Source organism: Canis aureus, chromosome 4 (assembly GCF_053574225.1).
Source record: "Canis aureus isolate CA01 chromosome 4, VMU_Caureus_v.1.0, whole genome shotgun sequence".
NCBI classification, from domain to species: Eukaryota; Metazoa; Chordata; class Mammalia; order Carnivora; family Canidae; genus Canis; species Canis aureus.
The window spans coordinates 38270031-38294723 of record NC_135614.1 but is presented as its reverse complement, the minus strand read 5'-3'; the positions used below and the strand labels follow the sequence as shown (position 1 = coordinate 38294723).

Here is a 24693-nt window from a genome sequence, read left to right as displayed (position 1 = left end):
TGCTTCTCTCTCTCTGCATCTCTCATGGATAAATTAATAATTTTTTTTTTAAAAAATGAAAGGCTTGGTGAACTAGAAAGGGTTGCATGGCTGAAAGCCCATGGCATCTTCAACTGATCCTGCTCTTGACAGCCTTGAATAGGCCAAACTTACCAGCTCAGAGCTGTTTGAGGGGTAGGGCAAGCCCTCCTGGGAGCAGCCAGGGACTCCTTCCCTGTGCGGCAACCCTATTGGCCCAATGGAGTCCATGTGGTTCCACATTGGAGGGTGGCCACCTGTAGGAAGAAAGGGACAGCCCAAGTGAACCACATAGTCTACAGGCCTGCAGAGGCTGTGGCCCTTAACTTTCTTCCTTCAGAAGGGAACCAGGAAGAAAGCTGTAGGCAGAACTCAGAACCTCTAACCATCAATGATCCTTTAGTAATCAATCAGAAGACCCCCATTTTCCAGAAGCACATGTATTAACAGAGCACTGGGAAGGCTGATTTCTAATCCCAATGTCATTTATTCGTTCTGTCATTCCTTCACCAGTTCCTGATGCCTACTATGACAAATGTTGGAGTACAAAGCAATGTAGGCCTTGCCCTGAGGGATCTCACAGCCTTACCAACAATCACAGTACAGTTGACATGGACAATAATAGAGATGGACCTGCGACTGTGCTTGGGAGTTCAGGGATGTTCTAGAGGTTTGGAACAAAGGGTGTGAGGTAAGAAGGGGCCAAAGAACTGTTAGAAAAGCAGGCAGGCTGGACTACGGATAGCCTTTATACCAAGCTAAGGTGTACAAGTTTCATCCTGAAGAGAGAAGTGGACAGGGATGGATCTGCACTTCAGAGAGGGTTCCACTAGTGCCATAACTTCAGACAGGTCATTTATGACTTCTTTTAATTTCAGTCTCTTCATCTGGGAGGAAATATCTATCTTTACAAGGTTGTTGTGAGAATTAAATGAATTAAGACTCGAAGAATGCTTTGGGAAATGTAAGGTGCAACACAATGTGGGTTTTGGAAGGTATAGTGATACAGAATATAAAGACCTCTGTGCTCAGAGTCAAGGACCCAGCTCTCCAAAAAGCACTTAGTACCAGGTCTCCAATGTGGAGGCCTAATTTTCTTCATCTGCCAAATGGGGACCAACATATTTTGAAGAGCTGTGTGGGGCGAATGAAATAATGAGAGCAAAAGAACCTTGCACAGAGTATGCCTTCAGATTTATTTAGTTGAATCCAAATCAAAACTCTATAAGCCTCAATTTCCTCCTCTATAACAGAACAAAAATTCAGTTCCTATGAGGATTAAAGGAGTTTATAGTTCTGGCAATCCTTTGCATACTGTAAAGGACTATAGAAATGTTTGGTTATTTTGCTAATTCAAACTAGAGGTGATATTGCTGTTCCAAGAAGTTCCCAAGGGGGCCTTCACTGATTCAGGTACCTTTCAGGGAAGGCCTCAAGATAGGCAGAAGGCATCTGTCCACTGAACCAGTCTACTTCTCTTCCTATAACAGCAAGACTTCAGGAAAGATACTTTCTCACCCCTGCAACCCCTCCCCACCTTCATGCCCATGAATTTATCCTCCTTATGGTCATCTATGAGCTTCTGACTGCCCCACCCCAGCCTTTTCCTTAGTCCCCACCCTAACCCCACCCTCTATCAAGCAGGCAAAGCCATGAGCATTCTCTTCATTGCAAAATTCTCATCTCTTGGCTTTGACAGCCAGTCTTTCTTGGGCCTCCTTCCTGAGTTTCTCATAATCTTCATAACTTTCTCCTCTCCTCTTAAACATGCCCCACTCCACCCCTGCTTCTGGCCATAGCACACTTCTCCATGTTGCCTTATCTATCATCTTCAAGGTTTGATTAAAACCTCTGTGTCAGGGCTCCCAAATCCCGTCCTGAGCCAAATCCCAAACTCTAATGGTCTCTTAGACATCACTCTCTATATGCTGGAGAGGTTCCTCAAACTCCACAGTCAAAGCCACATTTATTTTCTCCTTCACTCTTCCCCCACGAAACTTTTCCTGTCCTCCACCCTGGCTGGAGGCATAGAAGTTGCTCACTCACACAGCTATTCAGGTGCCTGTCTACCTGTCTACTTCTCTGACCCTCACTTCCTCTATGCAATCAGGTCTCAGGCTGAAAAAGCTAAGAACAGAAAGAGCTCTCCTATATATCACCCCTCTGGTTCCCACTACCACTGCCCTAAAACTTCTTCCCATCTGATTATTCCAACAACCTCCTATCTGATACTGTCCACCTCCCTGCCCTACCAACTCCAACACATCACCAGAATGTGCAAAAATAGATTTTATCATGCCATTCCCCAGCCCTATCTCCCCTAAGAAAGGAGGTAAACCTTCACATTGTGATATCTCCCATTGCAGAAAAAAAAAAAAAAAAAAGGTCTGAAACTCTTTTTTCACAGCACTGTAGACCCTAAGCTTCCTCTCTTGCTACTCCCCCTCATACTCTAGCCACACTGACTACAAGTTTTGCCCTGTCTCTTGCTGTCCAGCCTTTGTTTATGGTGTTCCTCAAGTTTGGAACCACTGGGTCTGAGTCATCTGCATCTTCACCCCAGCACAGGGTTTCACATAAGTAGGTGCTAATAGAGCTTTGAAAAATTTGGGGGGAAGGTCCTTAATCAGAGAATTAAGAAATCAGTTTCCAACAAATTTTCTCGAAGTCACACACGCCTAATTTCCAAATCTATCAAACAGGAATGTTAACTTCACATATGTTATGGGTCTGTTTCAAGGGAAAAATAGAGTAACTGAAGCAATTAAAATTGTAGGAAGGGCCAATGACTACACACAGAGTAAGCTTTCACTCTCCTTTTGAGGCCCAGCTAACTCAATCATTCTTTATTCATTTACTCTTATTCATTCACTCTTCTATCATCTATTCACTACTTCTACATGCCAGAGACTATGAAGCTTCCCCCAAGAAACCTCAGTATTTATGCTCACAGTAAATGTTCTCATGTCTGCCTCTTTGAGCTGAGCCTGGTGGGGAGAAACATGTCTCCCACATCACTAGATTCCCAGAATCCAGCCAGGGTCTGCACAGGTTTGAGTAACAGTTGGGCTCTTAGCTTAACTCAGCTGCATCAGATACATGAGGTGAGCCATCCTTCTGAAAAAGATCCCAGGGCCCCCTGCCAAGGATGGGAGTTATCATCAAGGAACAGCTGGCATAGTCATTCCAGCCTCTACTCCACTAGCGTGGGCCAAGCTGAAGAGATGGAGGTGAGGGGCTGGGGCCAAAGTAAGCAGGAATTAGAGGAGGGTCTTACCTGGGAGAAGTAGTTGGTTACTTTCCTTAGGCGTGAGCTCTTCTCTCTCAGTGTGAGGCATTCCACTGACCTGGTTTGCATCCAAAAATAAAATGGGTCACCCGAGTTGTAATGTCCCACCCTCTTTCTTGGACACTACTAACTAGACAACAGTTAATTCAGGAAGGTGCACTTCCTTCTGAGTCTGCCCTAAGAGAAGCACAGGGCAGGCAGGCTATGGTGCAAACTTAAGCAAGATGACTGCAGGAAGCTGGAGCCCTGAACCAGGTCAAGGACCCTAGGACATCCTCTCTGTAATGCTTAGAGCTCCATCCACTTTACAAATACTCAGAGTCTGAGTTTTGAGGTGGTGGCTCACCTCTGGAAAGATGGAGAAGCCTAGCATGAGAGATATACAGTACAATAGACAATTTCCCCAAAATGTTGAAGTACTAATGCGCAAGAAGCAATGTGGTGCACAAGAAGAAGAGATTAACTCTGCCCTAGAGTGGGCAGGGCAATCTGAAGAGCTGAGCTTTGAAGGAAGAATAGCAGTATGCTGGCAGAAGTGATCCTTAACAAAGAGAAGAGCATGTACAAAATCATGGAGCACAAGGGCTCCAAGAGTCCAGTCTTCACGGTAAGGAGTTCAGCTCTGAAGACCTAAAGAAGATACATGTAGGTGGGGATATATGATGGGGGAGGTGACAGCCAGACTGTGGAGTCTAGCCTTGAGATGGTAGGCCCAGTGGGGGTGAATGGGGAGTAGGTTCATACTTTAGGTCTTCTCTACAAGAAGGGGAAGGGGAATCTCAGGTTACAGTAGAGTTGTTGGCCATATGCTGGTTTTCCCCAAACTAGTCTTCTTGAATGCCTAGAACCTTGGGGTGTCACTATGACCACTTCTATGGTCTGAATATCTATACCCCCTCCCCAAATTCTTATGTTGAAAACCTAATGCCCAAGGTGAAGACTTTAGATGGGGCCTTTGAAAAGTGATTAGGTCATAAGGGGAGAGCCCTAATAAATGGGATCAGTGCCCTCATAAAAAAGGCCCCATAGATCAACCTTGCCCCTTCTGCCATGAGAGGATACAAGAAGTTGGGAGTCTGAAACCTGGAAAAGAGCTCTCACCCAACCATGCTGGCACTTTGATCAAAGTCTTCCAGCATGCAGACTGTGAGAAATTTGTTTTTTATAAACCACTCAATCTGTGGTACTTTGTTATAGAAATCTGAACAGCCTAAGACACTCACCATGATAGGAGACAAGACATACTACACCAATTTTAATTTCCAGGAAATTGGTGAGCAGATATTTTTAAACTTTGGGCTATCTCATTAGCAGTTAACCCTACCATTATCTATAGGCAGAACATGGTTCCATATACCAGGATGGAGACCAGGGTTGGTGGCTCTTGTATTAGTTTTGGCATGACTGGGCCTGAAAACACACCAGATTATCAGCCCTGCTGCACATTTCACTGGGTATCAATCAGACATATAGGCTCTGAAAGACAGGAAAACTGGGGTGGGAATAAGGAGGACAGAGTGGCCATCACCCATAACATAACATCCTGCCTAGCCTGGGGCTTGTCTCTCTCAGCTTTGTCTAGTTGGGAGAGAATATGGAACTGAATGTGATTCATGCTGACAGCCAGAGTCCACAGTCGTCCGGGCCAGGGTAAGGATATGTCCCTGACAAGTAACGCCAGGATTCTTCATCCATGTTTCTTGAAGTCCTGTATCTATTTCTCCAGGAGCAGGGGTCCCAGCACCCTAGGCAGAGTGTCAGGGAAGGTCTGTGTCTGGGCCTGTGGAGGGTAGAAATGCCTTGGGCCTGAGATCTGTAAGCACCTGTGACAGCCCTGGCTGTAGCAGAGGCATAGCAGTGGCCAACAGTTCTCTTCAGAGAACTTACCCTTGTCCCTTACCAAAGATAGGGACACTGGCCACTGACCAACAAGAAGGACACCTCCTAACAAGCCTCCCTCATAGCCCCTTAGTACCAATCTCCAGCTGTCCAGAAGGAACTAAGGAATGAGAATTGGTGGTCAGGTCAGAGTAAGGTGGGTTGCAGCCAGTGTTGGGCTAGGTGCCAGGCTCTCCCTACTCAGCTGTTCACAGGCTTGCTTCTCACAGCAGATAGTGCCCAGGAGCCAAGCACACAGGCTTATAAGTTCCCCACTGTCCCCCCCCACATCCTTTTATGCCAGGTGTGCCTTGCAGATCTCCTACACCCATCAAGCTGCTTCTTGTTTAGTCTTTATTCATGCTGATCTATCTGGAATAACCTCCCCCTTTGCCCTGTCTAGCCTTTTCACCTAATTTTTCCTTATCCTCTAAAGTATATTTCAGTCCCTACCAATGCTGTGGAGCCTTTCCTGATGAGCTCCTCTTAGCCCTGACCCCAGCTGAGTGTGGTCTATTGATCCCAGTGTCTCAGATGGGCTTATATCATTTCATTGACAAGTATATTAAAATCATCTGTTTAGAGGCACGTGGATAGCTCAGTTGAGCATCCAACTCTTGATCTCAGTTCAGGTCTTGATCTCAGGGCTGTGAGTTCAAGCCCCAAGTTAGACTTCATGCTGGGTATGGAGCCTACTTAAAAAAAGAAAGAAAAAAAATCCTCTGTTTATGTTTGTCTTTTCCCGCTGTACTGTGCTTCCAGAGAATGTTTCTTTTTCTCATCCTTTGAGCCCCAGGGCCCAGGATTTAGACCTAACATGTAATAGATATCAGTTAATTTTTGTTAAATCAAAGAGCTATAACTTCAATAGTCCAGGGCTTTTTTTTTTTTTTTTTTTTTTAAGATTTTATTTATTGGTGAAAGAGAGAGAACGAGAGAAAGAGAGAGAGAGAGAGAGAGAGGCACAGAGACATAGGTAGAGGGAGAAGCAGGCTCCCTGCAAGGAGCTTGATATGGGACTCGATCCCAGGACCCCGGGATCACGACCTGAGCTGAAGGCAGATGCTCAGCCACTGAGCCACCCAGGTGCCCCAGTCCAGGGCTTTAGAAACTGAGAGGAAATAAGTAACCTCTTCCTTCCTGGTGCATATGGCTTTAGCAGCCTTTCCACTCTGGGTTTATATATTCTTCTATCTTCCCAATGGTACTACCACCCACTTACTGCCTTCCCCTCAGCCCAATTTCTATCTACTAAATCAACTTAAGGCTAAAGCTATTCTGCCTCACAGGTGAGAATGAGTCCATCCAAACTTAAAATTTCCGTTGAGTTTTGGCACTCAAGTGAGATGCAGGAGGTAGTGTAGTGAAGTACAGAGAGCATCAGCTCTAGTGTCAGGCAGACCTGGGTTCAAATCCCATCCCATTTACCAGCTGTATGACATTAGGCAAATCTCTTCAATTCTCTGGGCCTCAGTTTTCCAAGGATAAAACACGGAGACTAATTTCTCCATAGGATTTGCCTTAGTTTGGGTTTCCCCAGAGGCAGACCTAATTTGAGTGCAAATACCTTAACTGGGAAGCAATCCCAGCCAGGCTAGAATTAGGGTGATGCTTATGAGTGCCTATCTACAAAATGTAAAAAGGCCCTCATACCATCACATAAGTGCCAACTCTGCCCTTATGTGGTGAGGGTCCCTCACCCTAGTCCCAGCCCTGATCCAGAAACCACTGACAACAGAGATGGAAATTAGGTAGGAATAAAAGGAAACCAACAGAACATATACCATAATTAAGTTGCTGCTGGGAGCTACAGAGGCTCAATCCCACAGAGGAACTCTGGGAACTCTAGTGGGGAATGTACCCAACTAAGGTGAGGCTCAAGTATTTATCCTCCAACTTCCATTTTTCACTAGCTGAGGACTGCCTCAGGGGCTTAAGTCCTAGCTTTCCCAGCCTGTGCCACACACAAGTCTAGAGACATGCTAAGGCAGCGAGTGGAAAGTTCTTGCAATAGGACATTGTGAGTATGTAATAGAATGGTGAGTGCCCAGGGGAAATGGGCAAGGCACAGCCTCTGCTAGAGGGCTGTTGTAAGGATGAAAGGAAATTACACAACCACAATGCCTAACACAAATAACTCCTCTTTCCCAATTTATGGTAATAGCTTATGAAGTTCATGGAGACTTCCAGCTCTCCAACAAGAGTTGGTAATACCAGCAGATCATCTGCTCGCCATCTTTCAGAAGAAACAAAAACAAAACAACCCAAAACCTAGAGGTTGTAGGTGAGCTCTAAATTCCCAAGGACTCAAGCTTGTTGTGGAAGGCTAGTAGTTGATGAAGCTAACGAAGTTAAGCGCTCACTACATGAACCGTCTCCTCTTGCATCTGCATCCCATCCCTCTCTGGCTTTATCATCTCTCACCCTAACACAACTTATGACATACAAAACTGGCATCACATTAATAACTGCTGCCACTTATTCATCTTCTTCATGAGACAGATACTGTGAATTTATACCCATTATCTTAGAACCCCGTTAAGTATGATTTTCCCATTTTATGGACAAGGAAACTAAGTCTCAGAGGGGTTAACCTGTATCAGAAGCAGGGGTCAGATTCAGTCTGATGTGATACTCTTTCCACTGACTTGTCTCACTAATGCCTCTCCTACAGGACCACTGACACATGGAGAATAAAACAAAAAGCCAACAAGCAGCCTTTACCAAAGATAGGGACACTGGAGTGGGAGGAGGGGGCAAAGGGGTATGGCAGCAGAGGGCACTGGAGAAAGCTGTTTCCCCCTGACTCCCCACTAGCTAACAAGAAAGCCTATTGGTCCTGGTGCTGTTGACCCATACTCTCCTCCAACAATTTGCCACTGACACATGTTCTAGGGAGACTGTGCAATTTTAAGCTAAAAAATTAGCTTTCTAGAATCAGCCTTTCCCCTTTTTTTCCTCTTCAGGCAGAGATAAACATACTATCCCATTTATAATGTTCTACCTCCAATAAATTGCCATTTAATGAGAGAGATTAGTGAGAATTAAGTTGATGGGACAGAACTAATAAACTACTTTTTGTTAGAAGGAAAACACTAGAGTCAAAGCATTTTCTTTAGGACTGAATATGAGGAGCACTGTGATCTCACTGCCATGGACAAAAAAGTGGCTTTATTTATTCCTCTGAGCCTTTGTTTCCTCACCTGAAAATTAGGGAGGATACTACCTACCTCACAGAGTTGCTGTGAGGATTAAATGAAGGTACATACATTATCTAAACCACAGTAGTTCCTCAAAAAATAATACCTGTTATTTACGTGATGCTGGTCAAAAGGTCAGTGCCATCCAGCACCAAAACATGGAAGAAATAGTGTGCCTGCCATTCTGCCTTCTTTTAACTCAAAGAGCTTGTGTGCAATGGCATAGGTAAGAAACAGTACCTTAAAAGCTTATGCTGTACCTTCCACCCTAGCTATCTCTGAACCCCCAAGTCTAACACACACCTCATTTTCATCTTATAATCAAGAAAAAGGTAACTTTGAACTTGATGAATCAGAAGTTAGTCTGAGTGGTGCCCCTATTTATCCTGTCCCAGGATCCTTTCGTGCTCAGTAGCCACCTCCCACAGTCTCTTATTATATCTTCAAATCATCTTGAGCCAACGCTAGCTTTCTTAGAATCCTGTTTGGTCATCTCCCTCAGGTAGTTGCTTCTGCCATTTGACATCCTCTCATCTTTGGAGTCTGTAAGTATGCTGCAGACAGACCACATCTCTGTTCTACACTGAAAGCTCCTGGGCAATGTGGTCAAGAATGTGCACTCCTCTACAAATATACTGAAATAGAAGTTATTTCCTATTGCTCCTATGACCTTTGACAGCAAAGAACTAATCTTGGTTTTAATAGATGAATATGCTTGGTATTGCCACTGGTTAATCTAGGAGGAAAAATAATTGCATAGGAAATAATAAGAGCATTCACTTACAAACTCCTTGTAAGAATGGCCAGAGATATCCCTCAAAGGTCCTATGCTCCAGCTGAGAACTCTTAACTATGTGAGGCAGCAAGATGAAGTGACAGGTCGCTGAATGGTAGGGATAGTAAAATAAGAAGCAGGATTTGATGTCTTGGCACCTTCCACAATGATATCAGAAAAGGTCAAGGGAGTAACCATGCAGTGCTCAGAATTGTGCACTATACACTCAATGAATATAGGCAGTATGTCAAAAAACAGTAATGGAATTAATTAGGAAACATGTAATTTAGGAGTCTCAGAACTGGCTCCACAATTTAAATATTCCCATCCCAAGCCCTGCAACACAGAGGAAAAAAGGGAAGATCTCCATCTTATTGAAATAAGATTTCATACAAACATAAATATATTTAAATTTTCTTTTAACTATAAGTGAATCCAGGCTGTTATAAAACAGAATACTATACACAATTGTCTGTATAGCTTATAGAAAACATCAAAACAAGAATGCTGAGTTGGTGCTGGTGGTGAAAACTGCAGGGCCAAAAAACTTGTTCAACAATGAAACAGAAGCCACTAAGACTTAATGACACGGCCCACCCCTATTGCTAATGGTTTTGTCGGTGTCTGGACCCTAGAAATTCAGGGTTTTCTCCTTCTTCCTCTGCCTGCTTTGGTCCGTGTCCGACTACCTTGCCGAACGTTAAGTTGCTTTTTAAAGTCCACTAAGCAATCTGTGGCTTCTGAAATGGAAACAAAAGACTTGATGGGAGACTCATTTAAGTCGAGATGTGCAAGGGAACTCTGCATCTCTTTGCTGCAGCCTGCCTCTTCCATCCCTGGTGAGGGCATCCTAGAGAGAAGGGGGAAAAATCCAGAATTCAGGATACACCTACTAAAAAGCACTAAGTTTTGTGTCATGCATTGTACAAGGGCTTTTACACATCATTATTTTATATAATCTTTGTAATAATCCAACCAGATGAGCACTATCATTCCCCTTTCAAAGATAAGGACATTGGGTAAATTATATACCCAAAGCCACACAACAGATAGTGAGAGAATGAGAATTCATACCCAAATTCCCAAACTTTTTTAAAATTATTTTTTTGCCAAATTCCCAAACATCTTGAAATCTAGGTTGGAAAACCAGGGTTAGGAGGCAAGAATAAGTCACAACTCTGATTCTGCCTGTTTTAACACCATGAAACTGAACTAGCCATCCAATTCTTAGCCCAGATATATTGGGGGGTGGGGTATCATAAGAGAAGTCACACAGTTCCGTGGTGATTTCTAGCTTAATATCCACTATACACAGAACCCAGGACCTGGTCTGTACTTTTCTAGAACTGCTGACAGCCATACTTCAACGTATGCCCTAATTCACCTGAAGCCTGTTTCTGAAGACTTGGTCTTTATTTCTGCATCTGTAAGAAGAGAGAGAAAAAAAAATAATGTTGTTAACAGTGTTGTAATCATACCACTTCTCTCTGCTCATATGCTTCCTGTGTTCTGGGTGCTGTTTTTTCATCAGTCTTATACAGGTAGCTCAGATCCCCATCCCCATAAAATGTGAGCATTAGCATCTAACAGGCTCAGTTGTGTCAAAAGTATAAGGTGAACACTTCTGAATGAACAACCTCTGAATAATCTACTTCAAATCTGGACTTGCGGAACAAGGAGCTGCCAAGGGAAATCTGCCACCTGCAGAGATTTGCAACATGCTGATCTAGAGGCAGCAGGGAGAGGCTGCCTTTTTATAGTCATCAGAAGGCAAAACAGATTTGCTTAGTGGCAATGAACTATCAGAACTAGAAGGTAAGCAAATCTCACCAGGCGTAAGTAAAAGCTCCTCTTCCATCTGTATCTAGTGAATTTTAACAACAGCAACTAATAACAACAGTAATAATAGCACCTAACATTTATCAAGAGCCTATTTATGCCAGGGAATATATTTGGAACTTTACTATATATAATTCTTAAAATCTATGAAGTCAGTATTATTTTAACTTTATGCAATGCTGCTAACCAATCCACTCTACTGCTTCCTAAATACTAGGCACAGAGAAACAGAGTTACTTTTTACAATCTCCCAGGAGTGTAGGTTGGGACACTAAACTAAAAGTAACCAATGATGCACAAAGCATTAGGAGGAGGAAGAAATGTCTGCATGTCTGGTTTTTAAGCCTGTTCCCTTATAAGATACTCAGGGTTTATGTCATTCCCCTGTGATTTGGAAAAAAAATTCCCCCTTTACAGGAAGTTCTGAAAGTTCAGGCTCTATAAAGCCTGAAATGAAACACATGATGAGTAAGACAGGGTATGTCCTCATCATCTTTAGGGAGATATAACCTAGACTGAGTCTCAAAGTCTGGCCAATGGGTCAAATGTACACCCACATAACTCCAACAAACAGTGAGTTGGCAGTCATTATTTTCATTAGAAGGCCTTCGACATAAGCTCACGAAACTGGTCCTGGGGTCTTCACCTGCAGTCTTGTGTTCAGACTGCTCCAAGAGACTGAGGAGTCGGCCTTCACTGTGGTTTTTTTCCTATGACAGAGAAAAACAGATGAAAGGATTATCTCACGACAGAGAATCTAAAATATAACTTCCTTAGCCCAGATCACATCTGTCTCCAGGAGAGAAGAAATGTAGGACATAGATCTGGGAAAGTCTTATGCTTTCTAACAAATGAGGGTATACATGTAAAAACACAAACTGTGATGATGAACAGAATTTATCTTCATACCAAGAATGGGTAACCAGAGTCAAGGCAAATTATCCCACTAAGATTATATTAAAGAACAGTAGCCTTTGACTTATGATGGATTTGGAGAGATTTAAAATAGAAAATAACAGTTTCAAGGTAGCTTCTAGAGGTAGTGATGCCAGAAGAATAAACTGGCTCTATGATACAGGCACTTATCTATAAGCCCCAACTCCAAATCACTACCTCGAAATCACCCCATTCGTACAGGGGTCCCTTTCTTCTGTCATGACAGATAATGGCTTTTCTACCTTCGTGTGCAGTGATTGCTGTCAGTAAGCAATATGGAGCTGCTGCTTTATTTTTCATCTCTAAACCAACACTTGCTCTTTCTGATCTCTAATTGCAAAGCCCAGAAAGCACATTCATCTTCCCAGTGCCCAGGGGCCAAATCTCACAGCTTCCTAAGACCAAACACACAGGTACTAAACAGAGTTGATCTCAAATATGTTCCTGGCAGTGAGGATATGATTGGATATCCTTTCTAGAAAGGAATTTGGTGGTATGTTTCAACAGATTTCAAAATGTTTATATGTATTCCCCTATGAGTTGCACTTCAGGAAATCTATTCTAAGAAATAGTGGTACACAGATTAATGTTCAAATACAATCTTATAATAAAGAGAATTGGAAAGAATGTGAATGTCCAATAATATAAGAATGGTTTAGTGACTTCTGTGCAATACAAACATTAAGAGTAAGTTTTAAAAATAGTTTGAAAATAAACCTAGGAATGTGTTTATGCTACAATGTTAAGTTTATACCAACACACACACACACACACACACACACACACACACACACACACACACGTTCTCAACTACATTAAAAATGCATAGGGAAAAAAGAAAATAGGCCAAAATACTAAAAGTTGTTATCTCTGAGTAGCTGAATTATGGGTGATAACTTCCCAATTCTTTATACTTTTTTTATACTTTTTTTTTAACTTCTATGTTTCCTACAGTGAGCATTTATTTTCTTTTAATTAAAAGAAAATATAATTTTAAAATGAAATCTTATTTCTAGATAGGCAAAAAAGGAAGGAGGAAGAAAAAAAAGCATATGAAAGAACTTTGGAGAATTTCCTAAAACATTCCATACATACCTTTGGGTTCCTCAGCTGATGCTGTTGCTTTTCCTCTATAGCTGAGCATAACTTCCCACTCTCTTCAGGTCCAGCTCCTTGGTCACCCCTTGCAAGCTGGAGACAGGACTCTACATGACTCTGGTACTCTCTGAATGGGACCAGGGATTTACAGAGATAACACTTCTCATTCCTAGCCAATCAAAAGAAAAAAGAGCAGTTTTAAGATTTGCTTTTGCCCCTGGGCTCCTGTATATGTCTCAAATTGTGTTTTTATGTTATCCTGTCAACTGTGTTTCTACGTTATTCTGTGGAAAAGACATGTCAACCAATGCAGATTCACTCAGCAGGATCACCAATAAAACTAACCCGATGCTAATCAAAAGGACTGAGTGATTAGCGGTTTTCCCTGACTGTTTCTCTGTACCCTGCTGTTGCAGCAGTGAGATGGTAATGAACTCAGCTCTTCTAACTATCTCAAACAATGGTGATTGCTCTTCAGACATAAAATATTCTGTCAAACTCTTTTGAAATTAAGTGTAATAGTTTTTTCAAAGGGAAGTTAAAATTTAGACAGAAAAAGGAACACCAAGAGCATTAAATCAAGATGACATTTTTGCCAGGGTGGATGAACTTGTCTGATTAGTAAATCAAGTCTGTATGCTGACTTCCTTAATTCTACAACCTGCAACATCAACTAGGAAGTTACCAAAACCATGTGGTTTTGCCAGAGACTTTTGCATAACTTCATATACATAGTTATTTTTATCTTTTTTATAACAGCAGAATCTGTATAAAGAGAGGAAACTGTGTCCTTGAAGTAAGGTTTATTGAGCATCAGTGAAAATGGAAACACTGGGGACAAAGGAAGAAAATGAACATTCATTAAGTATTTTCTCTGTAAAAAGAACTGGTACAAAAAAAAAAAAAAGAACTGGTACAAAGCCCTTTTAAACACATTTTCTCAATTAATGGCCCTATTGAGAAGGTACTATTCTCCTAAAGTCCTATAGCTAATAATTATCAGAAGTCAGATCTGCTTGACTCTTAAGATCATCTTAGTTTTAAGAAGCTAAAGACAACTTTCCAAAGCTTGCTACTTTAGACTTCTCCTTCTGGCCATAACTATTCAGTTACTACACAGCAAGAGAGAGCTGAATTAGCTCTAAGGAAAACTTTCTCTGGGGGTCTTTGAAAACAGAACAAAACTGCCTAATGAGAAAAGCTAGACGAGTGTACTTTTCAAAATTTATGAATTAAAAAAAAACAATAAAAAACAAGATTTATGAATTAATACAAAAACCATATATTAATCCTCTCTGCTGAGAGACAGCAGCACTATGGAAGGAGCCTAGGTTTTTGAGTCAGGTAGTCTTTGCCAATTCTGGCCACGATCTTAAAGAATTTGAAGGGAAATTATAAATAACTGGTTATCTATTTTTAAAAAAGTATCTTATCAGCTATTGTGAGAGTTACTAAGTAAATCAAACACTTAGCACAGTAGCACATAACATTAGGTGTTCGACAAACAGCTATTACTGTTACTGCTGTCTCAAAGGCATTTTATTAGACGCTGAGGATATAAACATGAATGAAGGCAAATATCTGCCTTCAAATAATTCACAGCCTACCCAGCGAGACAGAAATATCAAAAAGGAAAAAAAAAATTACTGCAATATGGTGGGATGAATACAATCCTAGAGGAATGTCGATATGACAAGAATCCAAAGGGAACAAATGATCAGCTCTGCTCAACTGGATTAGGGAAAGCAGACTTGCAATTTCAGGTCTAAAATCTATATTTCAAAGATAGACATTTCTGCCTAATGACTAACTGCTTTAATGTATTGCTGGTAATGTCTTTACTTTCAGGAGGTATCACTTATACTGAACTACTCCTTAGAATGTACTTTCTTAGTCAAGCTGCAACTCACAACCCAAGGAAGTCACTATACTGTCGAACCTTTTGCAACTAAACTTCTGTACCATTACATTGCAAAATAGCTCACCGCTTCCCAAAAGTACCAAACATAAATACACAAATTCAAAGAAAACAGAAAGCTAAGAGCAAATGGAATTAGTGGCAAGACTTTTTTAGGGTAATTAAAAAAAATACAGAGGCTACCTGCACTGACATAAACTGGGAATAAGAAAAATAACTTCAGACACCAAAGTAATGAAGTGATTGGAAGGCCAAAGAAACCCAGGGTAAGAGAGGAATAGATCTTTTTATTTAGTCCAAACAATACTATGTTAAAAGTGCTCTGACAACACAGCATACTTACTTACTTGTCAATGTCTAGGGAAGTCTGGGCAGCTGTCCCACTGTCACTCTTGCTCTTGGCCTCTTTTTGTCTCCGAGTCAACACTTTCAACAAAAGGAGGAGGGAAAGAAAGGGAAGGTGAGGGGGAAGAGAGAGAGAGAGAGAGCCAGGAAGAAAAGGAGGAAGAAAGGAAGGAAGGGAGGGAGGGAGGGAGAGAGGGAGGATGGGGGGGAAGACAAAGGGAAGGAGGGAGAGAGGAAAGAAGGGAGGGAGGGAGGGGGAGGAAGGAAGAGAGAGGAGGGGGAGGGAGGGAGGAAGGAATTAAGGAAGGGAAAGAAATAAAACTATTAGTTGGTAGTAGACTCTGAATATAAAAGACAAAATGTATGGGAAGAAGCAAAGTTTAAAATCCTATTCCACTGGAAAAAGTGGAGTGTGTGGGAAACCTCTGCCTTTCTAGCAAAGAGAATAACACCTGTAATGTATGCACTAAAACTGCCAGCCACAAGATGGGCTGTGGGATCTTTTTATCCCCTAATGAGATCTTTTTATCTCCTATTTGCCAAGAGATTTAAAGATCTAGTCTAGGGGCGCCTGGGTGGCCCAGTCAAGTGTCTGACTCTTGGTTTCAGCTCAGGTCATGATCTCAGGGTTGTGACATGGAGCCAAAAGGGCTCCGTGCTCAGCGCAGAGTCTGCTTGTCCCTCCCTCTTTGCCCGGCCCGCTCCTCTGCTCATGCTTACGTGCTCTCTCTCTCTAAAATAAATAGACTCTTTTAAAAATATTTTTTAATAAAAAAAATTCTAGTCCACATAAGGTTTTGCATAGCACCCCAACTAGCAGCACCCAATCCCTTTACACTTTTCCAATCAAAATTCTGTCTGGTGTGACACATTCCAATGAGGTGTCCTATGATATACAGTAACGATAGCTACATCTATCTGAGTACCCATAATAGCTCCAATCTTTACTCTAGAAAGTGTTCCAATTATGAGAGGAAACGAGTACACAATGGTTAACGCAAGCAGTTTTTCACACTACACTAGGACCACCTCCCAGTTCCAGTGGCATAAACAACTTTAGCCCAGGTGGCATACCAACACTTTGTCTCACATCAAAAGGCATCTGTTTATAAAGTCATGGTCTCTTAAGAGATCATGGAGGTTAATCAACTGTTTTCTATTCTTCATTCCTTGCAGTAACAAGAAAAACTATAACCATCTCACTTCAAATCTTGCCTTCTTCCCTCTCGACTTGAAATCCCCATGCCAGAGAATTTAGGAAGGTTATCAGTTCACAAAATAATTTGGGTTGTGAAGCATTGATCTAGTCCAGGAGTCAACTTTTTCTGTAAAGGGCCAAACAGTAAATACTTCAGACTTGGCAGGCCATATGATCTGTCACACTACTTAACTCTACACTGTAGTAGGAAGGCAGCCACAGACAACACACAAATAACTGGGTGTGGTATGTTCCAATAAACTTGACAAAAACAGATATCTGGCTAGATTTGGTCAGCCGTCCATAGTTTGCCTACCTTTCTAGTCCAACCTACTCATAAAAAAATGCCTTCTATAGCATCTTCAGTAAGTAATCATATATCCACAACTTGATTATATCCATTCACTGAGGGGAATTCACTTTCTCCTAGGGAAAAACTCATTCTATTGCTACATAACAATCCAACTCAATCTTTATTTACTGGGAGCTATATGAGTAAGTTTACCTGCTTTTCCATAAATCAGCTCTCTGAATGCTGAACAAGCTAGATTACAATCTTGGATTTACTTAGTTGTCTGCCCCACTGAAATGAACCTCCTTCAAAGCAGGGACTATATCTAGACATTAATCTAATCTCTAATGACTGAAGAAACTTTTTTTTTTTAATAATAAATTTATTTTTTATTGGTGTTCAAACTGAAGAAACTTTTGATTGCCTAGGTTAATTCTAATCCTCATAACCATCCTCAAAATTGGTATTATATTCTGCCCTATTTTATTTATTTATTTATTTATTTATTTATTTATTTACCCTACTTTAAAGTATAGAAACAAACTCAGGGAAATTGACTTTGCTAAGCTATCACAATTGGTTAAGTGGTAGAACCCAGGATAGATCAGCCTGATTTCCTATACCCAAGTTTTATATTCCTAGTTGATCTCCTTTACATACACCCCAATTTGTCAGTCTCTCTCTACATGTGTGGAACCCCAAAATGGACCACTTAACAAGCAGTCTGACCATTAAAGAGAACACAAGAACCACAAACTAACCCCAAGACTCATATTCTAATTCAGCCAACGCTGTATTTGCTTTACTGACAATCTTAAATTGATCTTAAAGGCAATTAAGATCCATCCCCTAGGGATCCCTGGATGGCTCAGTGGTTTGGTGCCTGCTTTGGCCCGAGGCACGATCCTGGAGTCCCAGGATCGAATCCTGTGTCAGGCTCCTGGCGTGTAGCCTGCTTCTCCCTCTTCCTCTCTCTCTCTCTCTCTCTCTCTCTATCATAAATAAATAAACAAACAAACAAACAAACAAATATTTAAAAAAAAAGATCTATCCCCTACCCTCCCAAATTATCTTCAAATAAAATATTATCAAGACAAGTCTCCTAATTCTATACTTGGGTAACTAAGTTGTTGGTTAATTTTCCCCCCTTAAACTCAAGACTTTATATTTATCCCTGTTCTTTTCAGCTGAACATTCTAATTTGTTGAGATCATCTGCAGTCTTGATTCTGTCATCTGATGTTATCAGCTCTCTTTTCCAGCTTTGTGTCATTTGCATTTATGACATGAATGCTTTCTACATCTTCATCCAAGTCACTGAGGAAAATTATTATCATTATAATAAATGATAAAGCCAAGGACAGAAACCTGTGGCATTTTACTAGATATGACCATCTTCTTCGCTGTCGTCCAAATTTCCTTTAACTACTTAATCAAGCAAATATTTATTGAGAATCTTCAATGTGCAAGTGATTTGGAGGATATACAAGAAATCATGTGATAGGGTCCTTGCTCTCAAGGAGCTTACAAGTTACTAAGGGAGAAAGTATATACACTCAAGTAACTATTAACACAAGGTTTTAAAAGATATGCATGATAAAACAAGATCATATACACACACAACTCCTCCCCCCCTTACCCCTCACAAGCAACAATATATAAATAGTGTTTGTCTCTGGGGAAGATGACAGGGACTCTTGGGGAATCCAACAGGACGGAGGCATACTTTTTGCACTATATACTTTTCTATACTGTCAAATTAAAAATTAAAAAAGAAAAAAAGAGACCAGATTATAGAGCGGTCTTAGGTACAAATTAAAGTACATTATCTATTTCCAAGGTTCTTTCCAACCCAGAGATTTATAAATAAAAAGAAAGTATTGTAGGAGAAAAACATCCTGGACATAGTTGTATAACCACCTTCAAATCCACCTCCTATTCTAACAGCCAGTCCACATTTCTCCATCTTATGTAGAAGGACTTTATGAGAGATCTTATCAAGTGTCTCACTGAAATCAATTCTCAAAAGAATAGCACCTCACAGATTACAGAAACCTTTAAGGGTTGTTTTTCTCCCTCTCTTTCCATTTGTCCATCTTGACTACCAAGTATTTTTCCAAAAAGAAATACTTGGAAAGCACTCCACAAAAGCAAGGCTAGAAAAAGAATTAATTGCTTCTAGCACTTATATATATATATGCCTCTATTGCACATAGCAGATTTCTGTTGTTACTTATTTATATGTCAGTCTTCCTTCTATACCATGTAACTTTCTGAATTCAGAGATTCTGGGTTTTGTTTCTTCAGCATCCTCAGCAGAGTACAGAATTGATAAGATGCTAATAAATATTTGCCAAATTAAATCACAGCAATGGATTCAAAAAAGTTCTTGTTTTATGAGGGCATTTTCTGTGCCAGTGACTTTATAAACATAATTTCTAATCTTTTACCACAAGGCATATGATTATCTGTATTTTATAGCTGATGAAATAATAAATAACCTGATTAAGATCAGAAAGCTAAAACAACAGCAACAACAAAGAAACGTGGCACCAGGAACACAACACAAATCTAATTTTACAAAAGCATATGTTGAGAAACCTGGCTACCTTAGTCGATAGAGCATGCAACTCTTAATCTCAGGGTTGTATACAGAGATTACTTAAAAATAAAATCATAAAAAATAAAATAAAGCAGCATATGTTGTTTTACAAGAGCAGGCTGCCTTTCCTGGAAAATAAGAGGATAAAGAATGAGAAAAGAAAATGGTAAATGAGTGGGCAAGTGGAAAAGAATCTGAGGGTAGAGATTTGGCAGATGGCTAAAAACTATATGCTAATTCTTTTATTAAGTGTTATGATAAAAAAAAAGTGTTATGATCAGAGAGTGAACTGGACTGGACCCTACAGCTACATTTTCCCTTTGAAACCTATCGTCCCTACCAAGGAGCATGAAGGTATATGTTGCTTTAAAGGAGCCTGCTACACACTAGAGTTTTTGAGGGCTGAAAACCGCTGTTTCAAATAGCTGCAGAAGAAATTTCAATATGAAACTTAAGTCCAAAACCTAACTACTGGTAACAACTGCCAAAGATTTCAAAAGGAACAAGGGAGTCTGAGGACAACTACCAGGTAGGAGGGATAGAATAGAAAGGAGAGATATCACTGAAAGCTGAGAGGGCCACATATAAACCTAAAACCATTAACTTAGGCCTTTATGTAACACTGGATGGAAAACATCCTAAGGAGCTGTGCTTGTGACTGGGCTTAGCACTATTAATATAAAAAAGCAGCAGCAACACCTAGCAGAATAAAGTGCACTGACTTTAGAGTTGTCCAAGTTGGGATTCTACTAGTTGGGGTTCTACTAGCAAACACTAGCTGTGTTTGCCTTGGGCAAGTTACTTAACCTGAGTATCAGCTGACTTATCTACAAAATGAGAGAAGAGCATCTACCCTCATTGGTTTTTGTAAAGAACAAATAACCCAAATAAATTGTAATAGTCTCTAGCCCACAAAAAGCCCTCAGCAAACATCTGTTGTTATTATATAATTCCCATTATATTCCAGATTTCTTAGTTTTATCCAAAGCTTTAGGACTACTCTTAGAACCAGTGCCTACCACCTTATCTATAATTTATGTTAGGTCTTATTTTTTTTTTTTTTTTTTTAAAGATTTTATTTATTTATTCATGATAGTCACAGAGAGAGAGAGAGGCAGAGACACAGGCAGAGGGAGAAGCAGGCTCCATGCACCGGGAGCCCGATGTGGGATTCGATCCCGGGTCTCCAGGATCGCGCCCTGGGCCAAAGGCAGGCGCCAAACCGCTGCGCCACCCAGGGATCCCTATGTTAGGTCTTAATCTTTAGTTCTCATACTAATTTGTACAAACAGAATGGTCAAGTAAACAAACAAAGCCTTACAGAACAATTATCAATACTGAGTAAACTTTTGTTTCTATACTGTTTCCAAATCAAAGACGATAAGCAATCAAAACTAAAGATATGTGGGGTGTCTGGGTGGCTCAGTCCTTTAAGTATCTGCCTTGGGCTCATGTCATAATCTCAGGGGCCTGATGAGATCGAGCCCCAAGTCTGGCTCCCTGCTCAGCAGGGACTCTGCCTATCCTGTCCCTCTCCTTCTGTCCTTCCCAGGTCCCCATGTGCATGCCCACTCTCTCTCTCCTCCAAATAAACAAACTCTTTAAAAAATAAAAACATGCAGCCTAGAATTGTAAACATTAGAGATGATGGCTCCTTGAGGAGAGTAGAAATTATACACACAAAGAAGAGATTTGATAGAATGACAGTCGACTCGGTCACCCACAAACTCAAAACCACCTCAGTAGAAAAAATAGGAAGCCACAGAATTGCGTATGGTCCTGCTAAGACCAACCATCCTCCGCCTACCATTTCATAAGTGGGAAGTTAGAGGTAGAACCGAAGGCTTGTTCCACCTGCGTGGTGCCTGTCTCATTGTTATCAGCCTCCCCCAAAACACTAGTCCCAACATAAAGGCCATCATTAGAATTGTCTACCATTTCCTTTTCCTTTTTAAAAGATTTGATTTATTTATTCATGAGACACAGAGAGAGAAAGAGAGACACAGGAAGAGGGAGAAGCAGGCTCCATGCAGGGAGCCCGATGTGGGACTCAATTCTGGGTCTCTGGGATCACCTCCTGAGCTAAAGGCAGGCACCCAAACACTGAGCCACTCAGGCGTCCCTATCTACCATTTTTTGAGACATGTAGTTATTTAAATTCGAATCCTAATCAGAATTAAATAAATGTAAAATTTAGCTACTCAGTCCCATGAGGCATGATGACACAATCCAGCCCATTGCAGTGTTCCTGTTGCCTCAAGGACTTTCAACATTTCTTGTGAGTAGGTCTCTGGTGATGAATTCTTTCAGTGTTAGTATATCTGAAAAGTCTGTTTCATCTTTTAAATTTTTAATAACAGGGATCCCTGAGTGGCTCAGTGGTTTAGCGCCTGCCTTCGGTCCAGGGCGTGGTCCTGGAGTCCCAGGATCGAGTCCCACATGGGGCTCCCTGCATAGAGTCGGCTTCTCCCTCTGCCTGTGTCTCTACCTCTCTCTCTGTGTGTCTCTCTCATGAAAATAAATTTTTTAAAGATTTAATTAATTTATTTTTTTTTAAGATTTAATTTATTTATTCATGAGAGACACAGAGAGAGAGAGAGAGGCAGAGAGAGAAGCAGGCTCCATGCAAGGAGCCCGATGCGGGACTTCATCCCTGGACTCCAGGATCATGCCCTGGGCCAAAGGCAGGCACTAAACCACTGAGCCACCCAGGGATGTCCCTAAAAAAATAAAATTTTAATAACATTTTTAGTTTGGAATAATTTAGATTTGTAAAGGTGTCAGAATAGTAGTATAGAGATTTCTTTGTAACGTTCACTCCCTTTCTCCTAATGTTAACATCTCATGTAACCATGGTATGTTTGTTGGAACTGAAACATTAGCATTGCCACATAAATATATTTTTTTAAAGTAGGCTCCATGCCCAGCACAGAGTCCAATGTGGGCTTGAACCCATGACCTTGAGATCAAGACCTGAACTGAGACCAAGAGTCAGTCACCCAACCGTGAGCCAACCAGGCACCCCTTTGGTACAACTAGTAACTAAGCTCCGTTCTTCATTCAGATTTCACCAGTTTTTCCACTACTACCCCCTTTAAATTTTATATTCTTGGATCTAATCCGAGATACTTTATTATATTTAGTAGCCCTCATTTTTGAAAGATCTCCCTGGGTATAGAAATTTAGGTTGATAACCATGTTCTTTCTTTCTTTCTTTTTTTTTTTTTTAAAAGATTTTATTAATTTATTCATGAGAGACACAGAGAGAGACAGAGACACAGGCAGAGACAGAAGCAGGCTCCTTGCAGGGAGCCCGATGTGGGACTTGATCCTGGGACCACAGGATCACGCCCTGAGCCAAAGGCAGACGCCCAACCACTGAGCCACCCAGGCATCCCGGTTGATAACCATTTTCTTTCAGAATTTAAGAAAATTCTGCCTGATGGTCTTCTTGCGTGTATTGTCGCTACCAAGAAATCTGATTAATTCCTGTTTTTCCCATCTGCACATAACATGTCTTTTTTCCTCTGGATGGTTTTAAGGTTTTTTTCTCTATCTCTGGTTTTAAGCAATTTGAGTATGATGCGCTTTTTAAAATTTATGATGATGTTTCTTGTGCCTGTGCTTCCTAGAACTTCTTGGATCTACAGGTTTATAGGCTTTGTCAAGTTTGGAATTTTTTCAGTCATTAATTCCTCAAAAATTTTTTGTCCCTTGCCCTCTACAGGGACCGTAGCTGCCTGTGTATGAGGCCACTTAAAATAGTCCCATAGTTCACTGATACTTTTTTTTTCATTTTTTTGTGTGTCACATTTCAAGTACTCAATAGCCACTGGCTACCATACCTGACCCCACAGATAAAGAACATTTGTGTCATGTGGACACCTCCTTTGGCTAGCACTGCTCCTTTAAGAGATAACCAGGGACTAATCCTATCATGCCTTAGGTCTGTTTACTTTAGACACCATGAGAATCCCAAGCCTCCCATGACATCTCTCATCACCTAGATTCTCATCCCCACATGACTGTCATGTGGGGGGACTTCTGTAAGCTGACTTGATCTTCCCTCCTACTCTCAAAATGACTTTTCCCCTTGGAACTCGTGTCAGTGATCAATAAAACCCCTGATGTTTTCAGCCTCCTATGTGAAAGCTTCCATCATCCTCTTTACTCCCGTTGAAAGATGGTTGTCCTCGGAAGATCTTGTTCTCTTTGTAGTTTCTTTCTTTCTTTCTTTCTTTCTTTCTTTCTTTCTTTCTTTCTTTCTTTCTTTCTTTCTTTCTTTCTTTCTTCTTTCAGAATTATTTATTTATTATTTATGAGAGAGAGAGAGAGAGAGAGAGAGCTGAGAGAGAGAGAAAGAGAGGCAGAGACACAGGAGGAGGGAGAAGCAGGCTCCATGCCAGGAGCCGGACGTGGGACTCGATCCCGGGACTCCAGGATCGTGCCCTGGGCCAAAGGCAGGCGCCAAACTGCCGAACCACCCAGGGATCCCCCTCTTTGTAGCTTCTTAAGGACAGGCGGTTTCTTCTTCCTTATACCACAGTACTGCTGACCTGGAGATAGGGTAAATAGCCTCTCATTTGTTTCCAGACTACTAGAAAAACCTAGTTTGAAAAGCAAACCATTGTGCTAGCCCTGCTACCCTACCCCTGAAGTAGTCATCTGCTATCCTCCTGGTCACCTGCCCCTCACCAGCCACTCCACTTCCTGGCCATTCGCTAAAAGTTTTAACATACCACTTACTGTCTTATCTCTTCACCACTCCTGCCATCATTCTTGGTGACTTTAATATCTACATATTAGACTGAAGCAGATGAAGTTGCAGTTTTCGTAGGTTCAACCTAGGGTGTGATCTGTCCAGTGCGCTGTCCTCTCAGTTCCTTGACCTTTTGGCCATCAACTCCCATGGATCGTATCATCTCAGCCTTTCTTAAGTGGGATTCTGTGAGAGAAGTAGGCCTAATGCCCAAGACAATCCGTTGTACGTAATGAATTAACCTGCCCCTTGCATCTCAAGTGGTACCAGTTACGTACCATCCTTGGCAGAAGTAAGGAAACAGCCAATTCATTTTCTGTGTTCTCTGGTTCTTCAACCCTGGTTGTGCCTGTCAGTAGTAACTGTGCCGCTTCTGAGATCTCATTTTCAGATGTACCATTCTCTGATCACCACCACCTATCTTTTCCAACTCAGTCCTCTAATGTCCTAACTCCAATAATCCTTCAGCCCCACTGGGACATCTAATTCCAGACTATCCCCTTTCCATTGTCCATTATCCTGTCATGGTCTCACTTCTTAGTGAACT

At 41.3% G+C, this 24693-nt stretch overlaps 2 protein-coding genes and 1 long non-coding RNA gene across 11 annotated transcripts in view; 1 reads left to right on the top strand and 2 right to left on the bottom strand.

Moving 5' to 3' along the window:
* Nucleotides 1-3909, bottom strand: part of HK3 (hexokinase 3) — a 52730-nt gene extending 48821 nt beyond the window's left edge. For 2 of the 4 annotated variants that reach the window (XM_077895433.1, XM_077895432.1), the window contains exons 1-2: nucleotides 3296-3907; nucleotides 154-275 (exon numbers count right to left, since the gene is read on the bottom strand). In XM_077895433.1, coding sequence (XP_077751559.1) covers nucleotides 154-275; nucleotides 3296-3356 — 183 coding nt within the window. In that variant the 5' untranslated portion in view covers nucleotides 3357-3907. Of the gene's footprint in view, nucleotides 1-153; nucleotides 276-3295 lie in introns of all 4 variants that reach the window. The other 2 variants (XM_077895435.1, XM_077895434.1) reach the window with 2 other exon arrangements.
* LOC144312562 (uncharacterized) overlaps nucleotides 3278-24693 on the top strand; it is a 50934-nt gene continuing 29518 nt past the window's right edge. Inside the window, exon 1 of one of the 2 annotated variants that reach the window (XR_013378064.1) lies at nucleotides 3278-3914. This is a non-coding gene — a long non-coding RNA (uncharacterized LOC144312562). Of the gene's footprint in view, nucleotides 3915-6740; nucleotides 10976-24693 lie in introns of those variants that run through there. The other variant, XR_013378063.1, reaches the window with a different exon arrangement.
* The window catches only part of UIMC1 (ubiquitin interaction motif containing 1), a 129166-nt gene continuing 114035 nt past the window's right edge, over nucleotides 9563-24693 (bottom strand). For 4 of the 5 annotated variants that reach the window (XM_077895437.1, XM_077895440.1, XM_077895438.1 and 1 more), the window contains 5 exons: nucleotides 15299-15377; nucleotides 13031-13202; nucleotides 11646-11709; nucleotides 10545-10584; nucleotides 9563-10010 (listed from right to left, as the gene is read on the bottom strand). In XM_077895437.1, the coding sequence (XP_077751563.1) occupies nucleotides 9800-10010; nucleotides 10545-10584; nucleotides 11646-11709; nucleotides 13031-13202; nucleotides 15299-15377 (566 nt within the window). In that variant the 3' untranslated portion in view covers nucleotides 9563-9799. Of the gene's footprint in view, nucleotides 10011-10544; nucleotides 10585-11556; nucleotides 11710-13030; nucleotides 13203-15298; nucleotides 15378-24693 lie in introns of all 5 variants that reach the window. The other variant, XM_077895441.1, reaches the window with a different exon arrangement.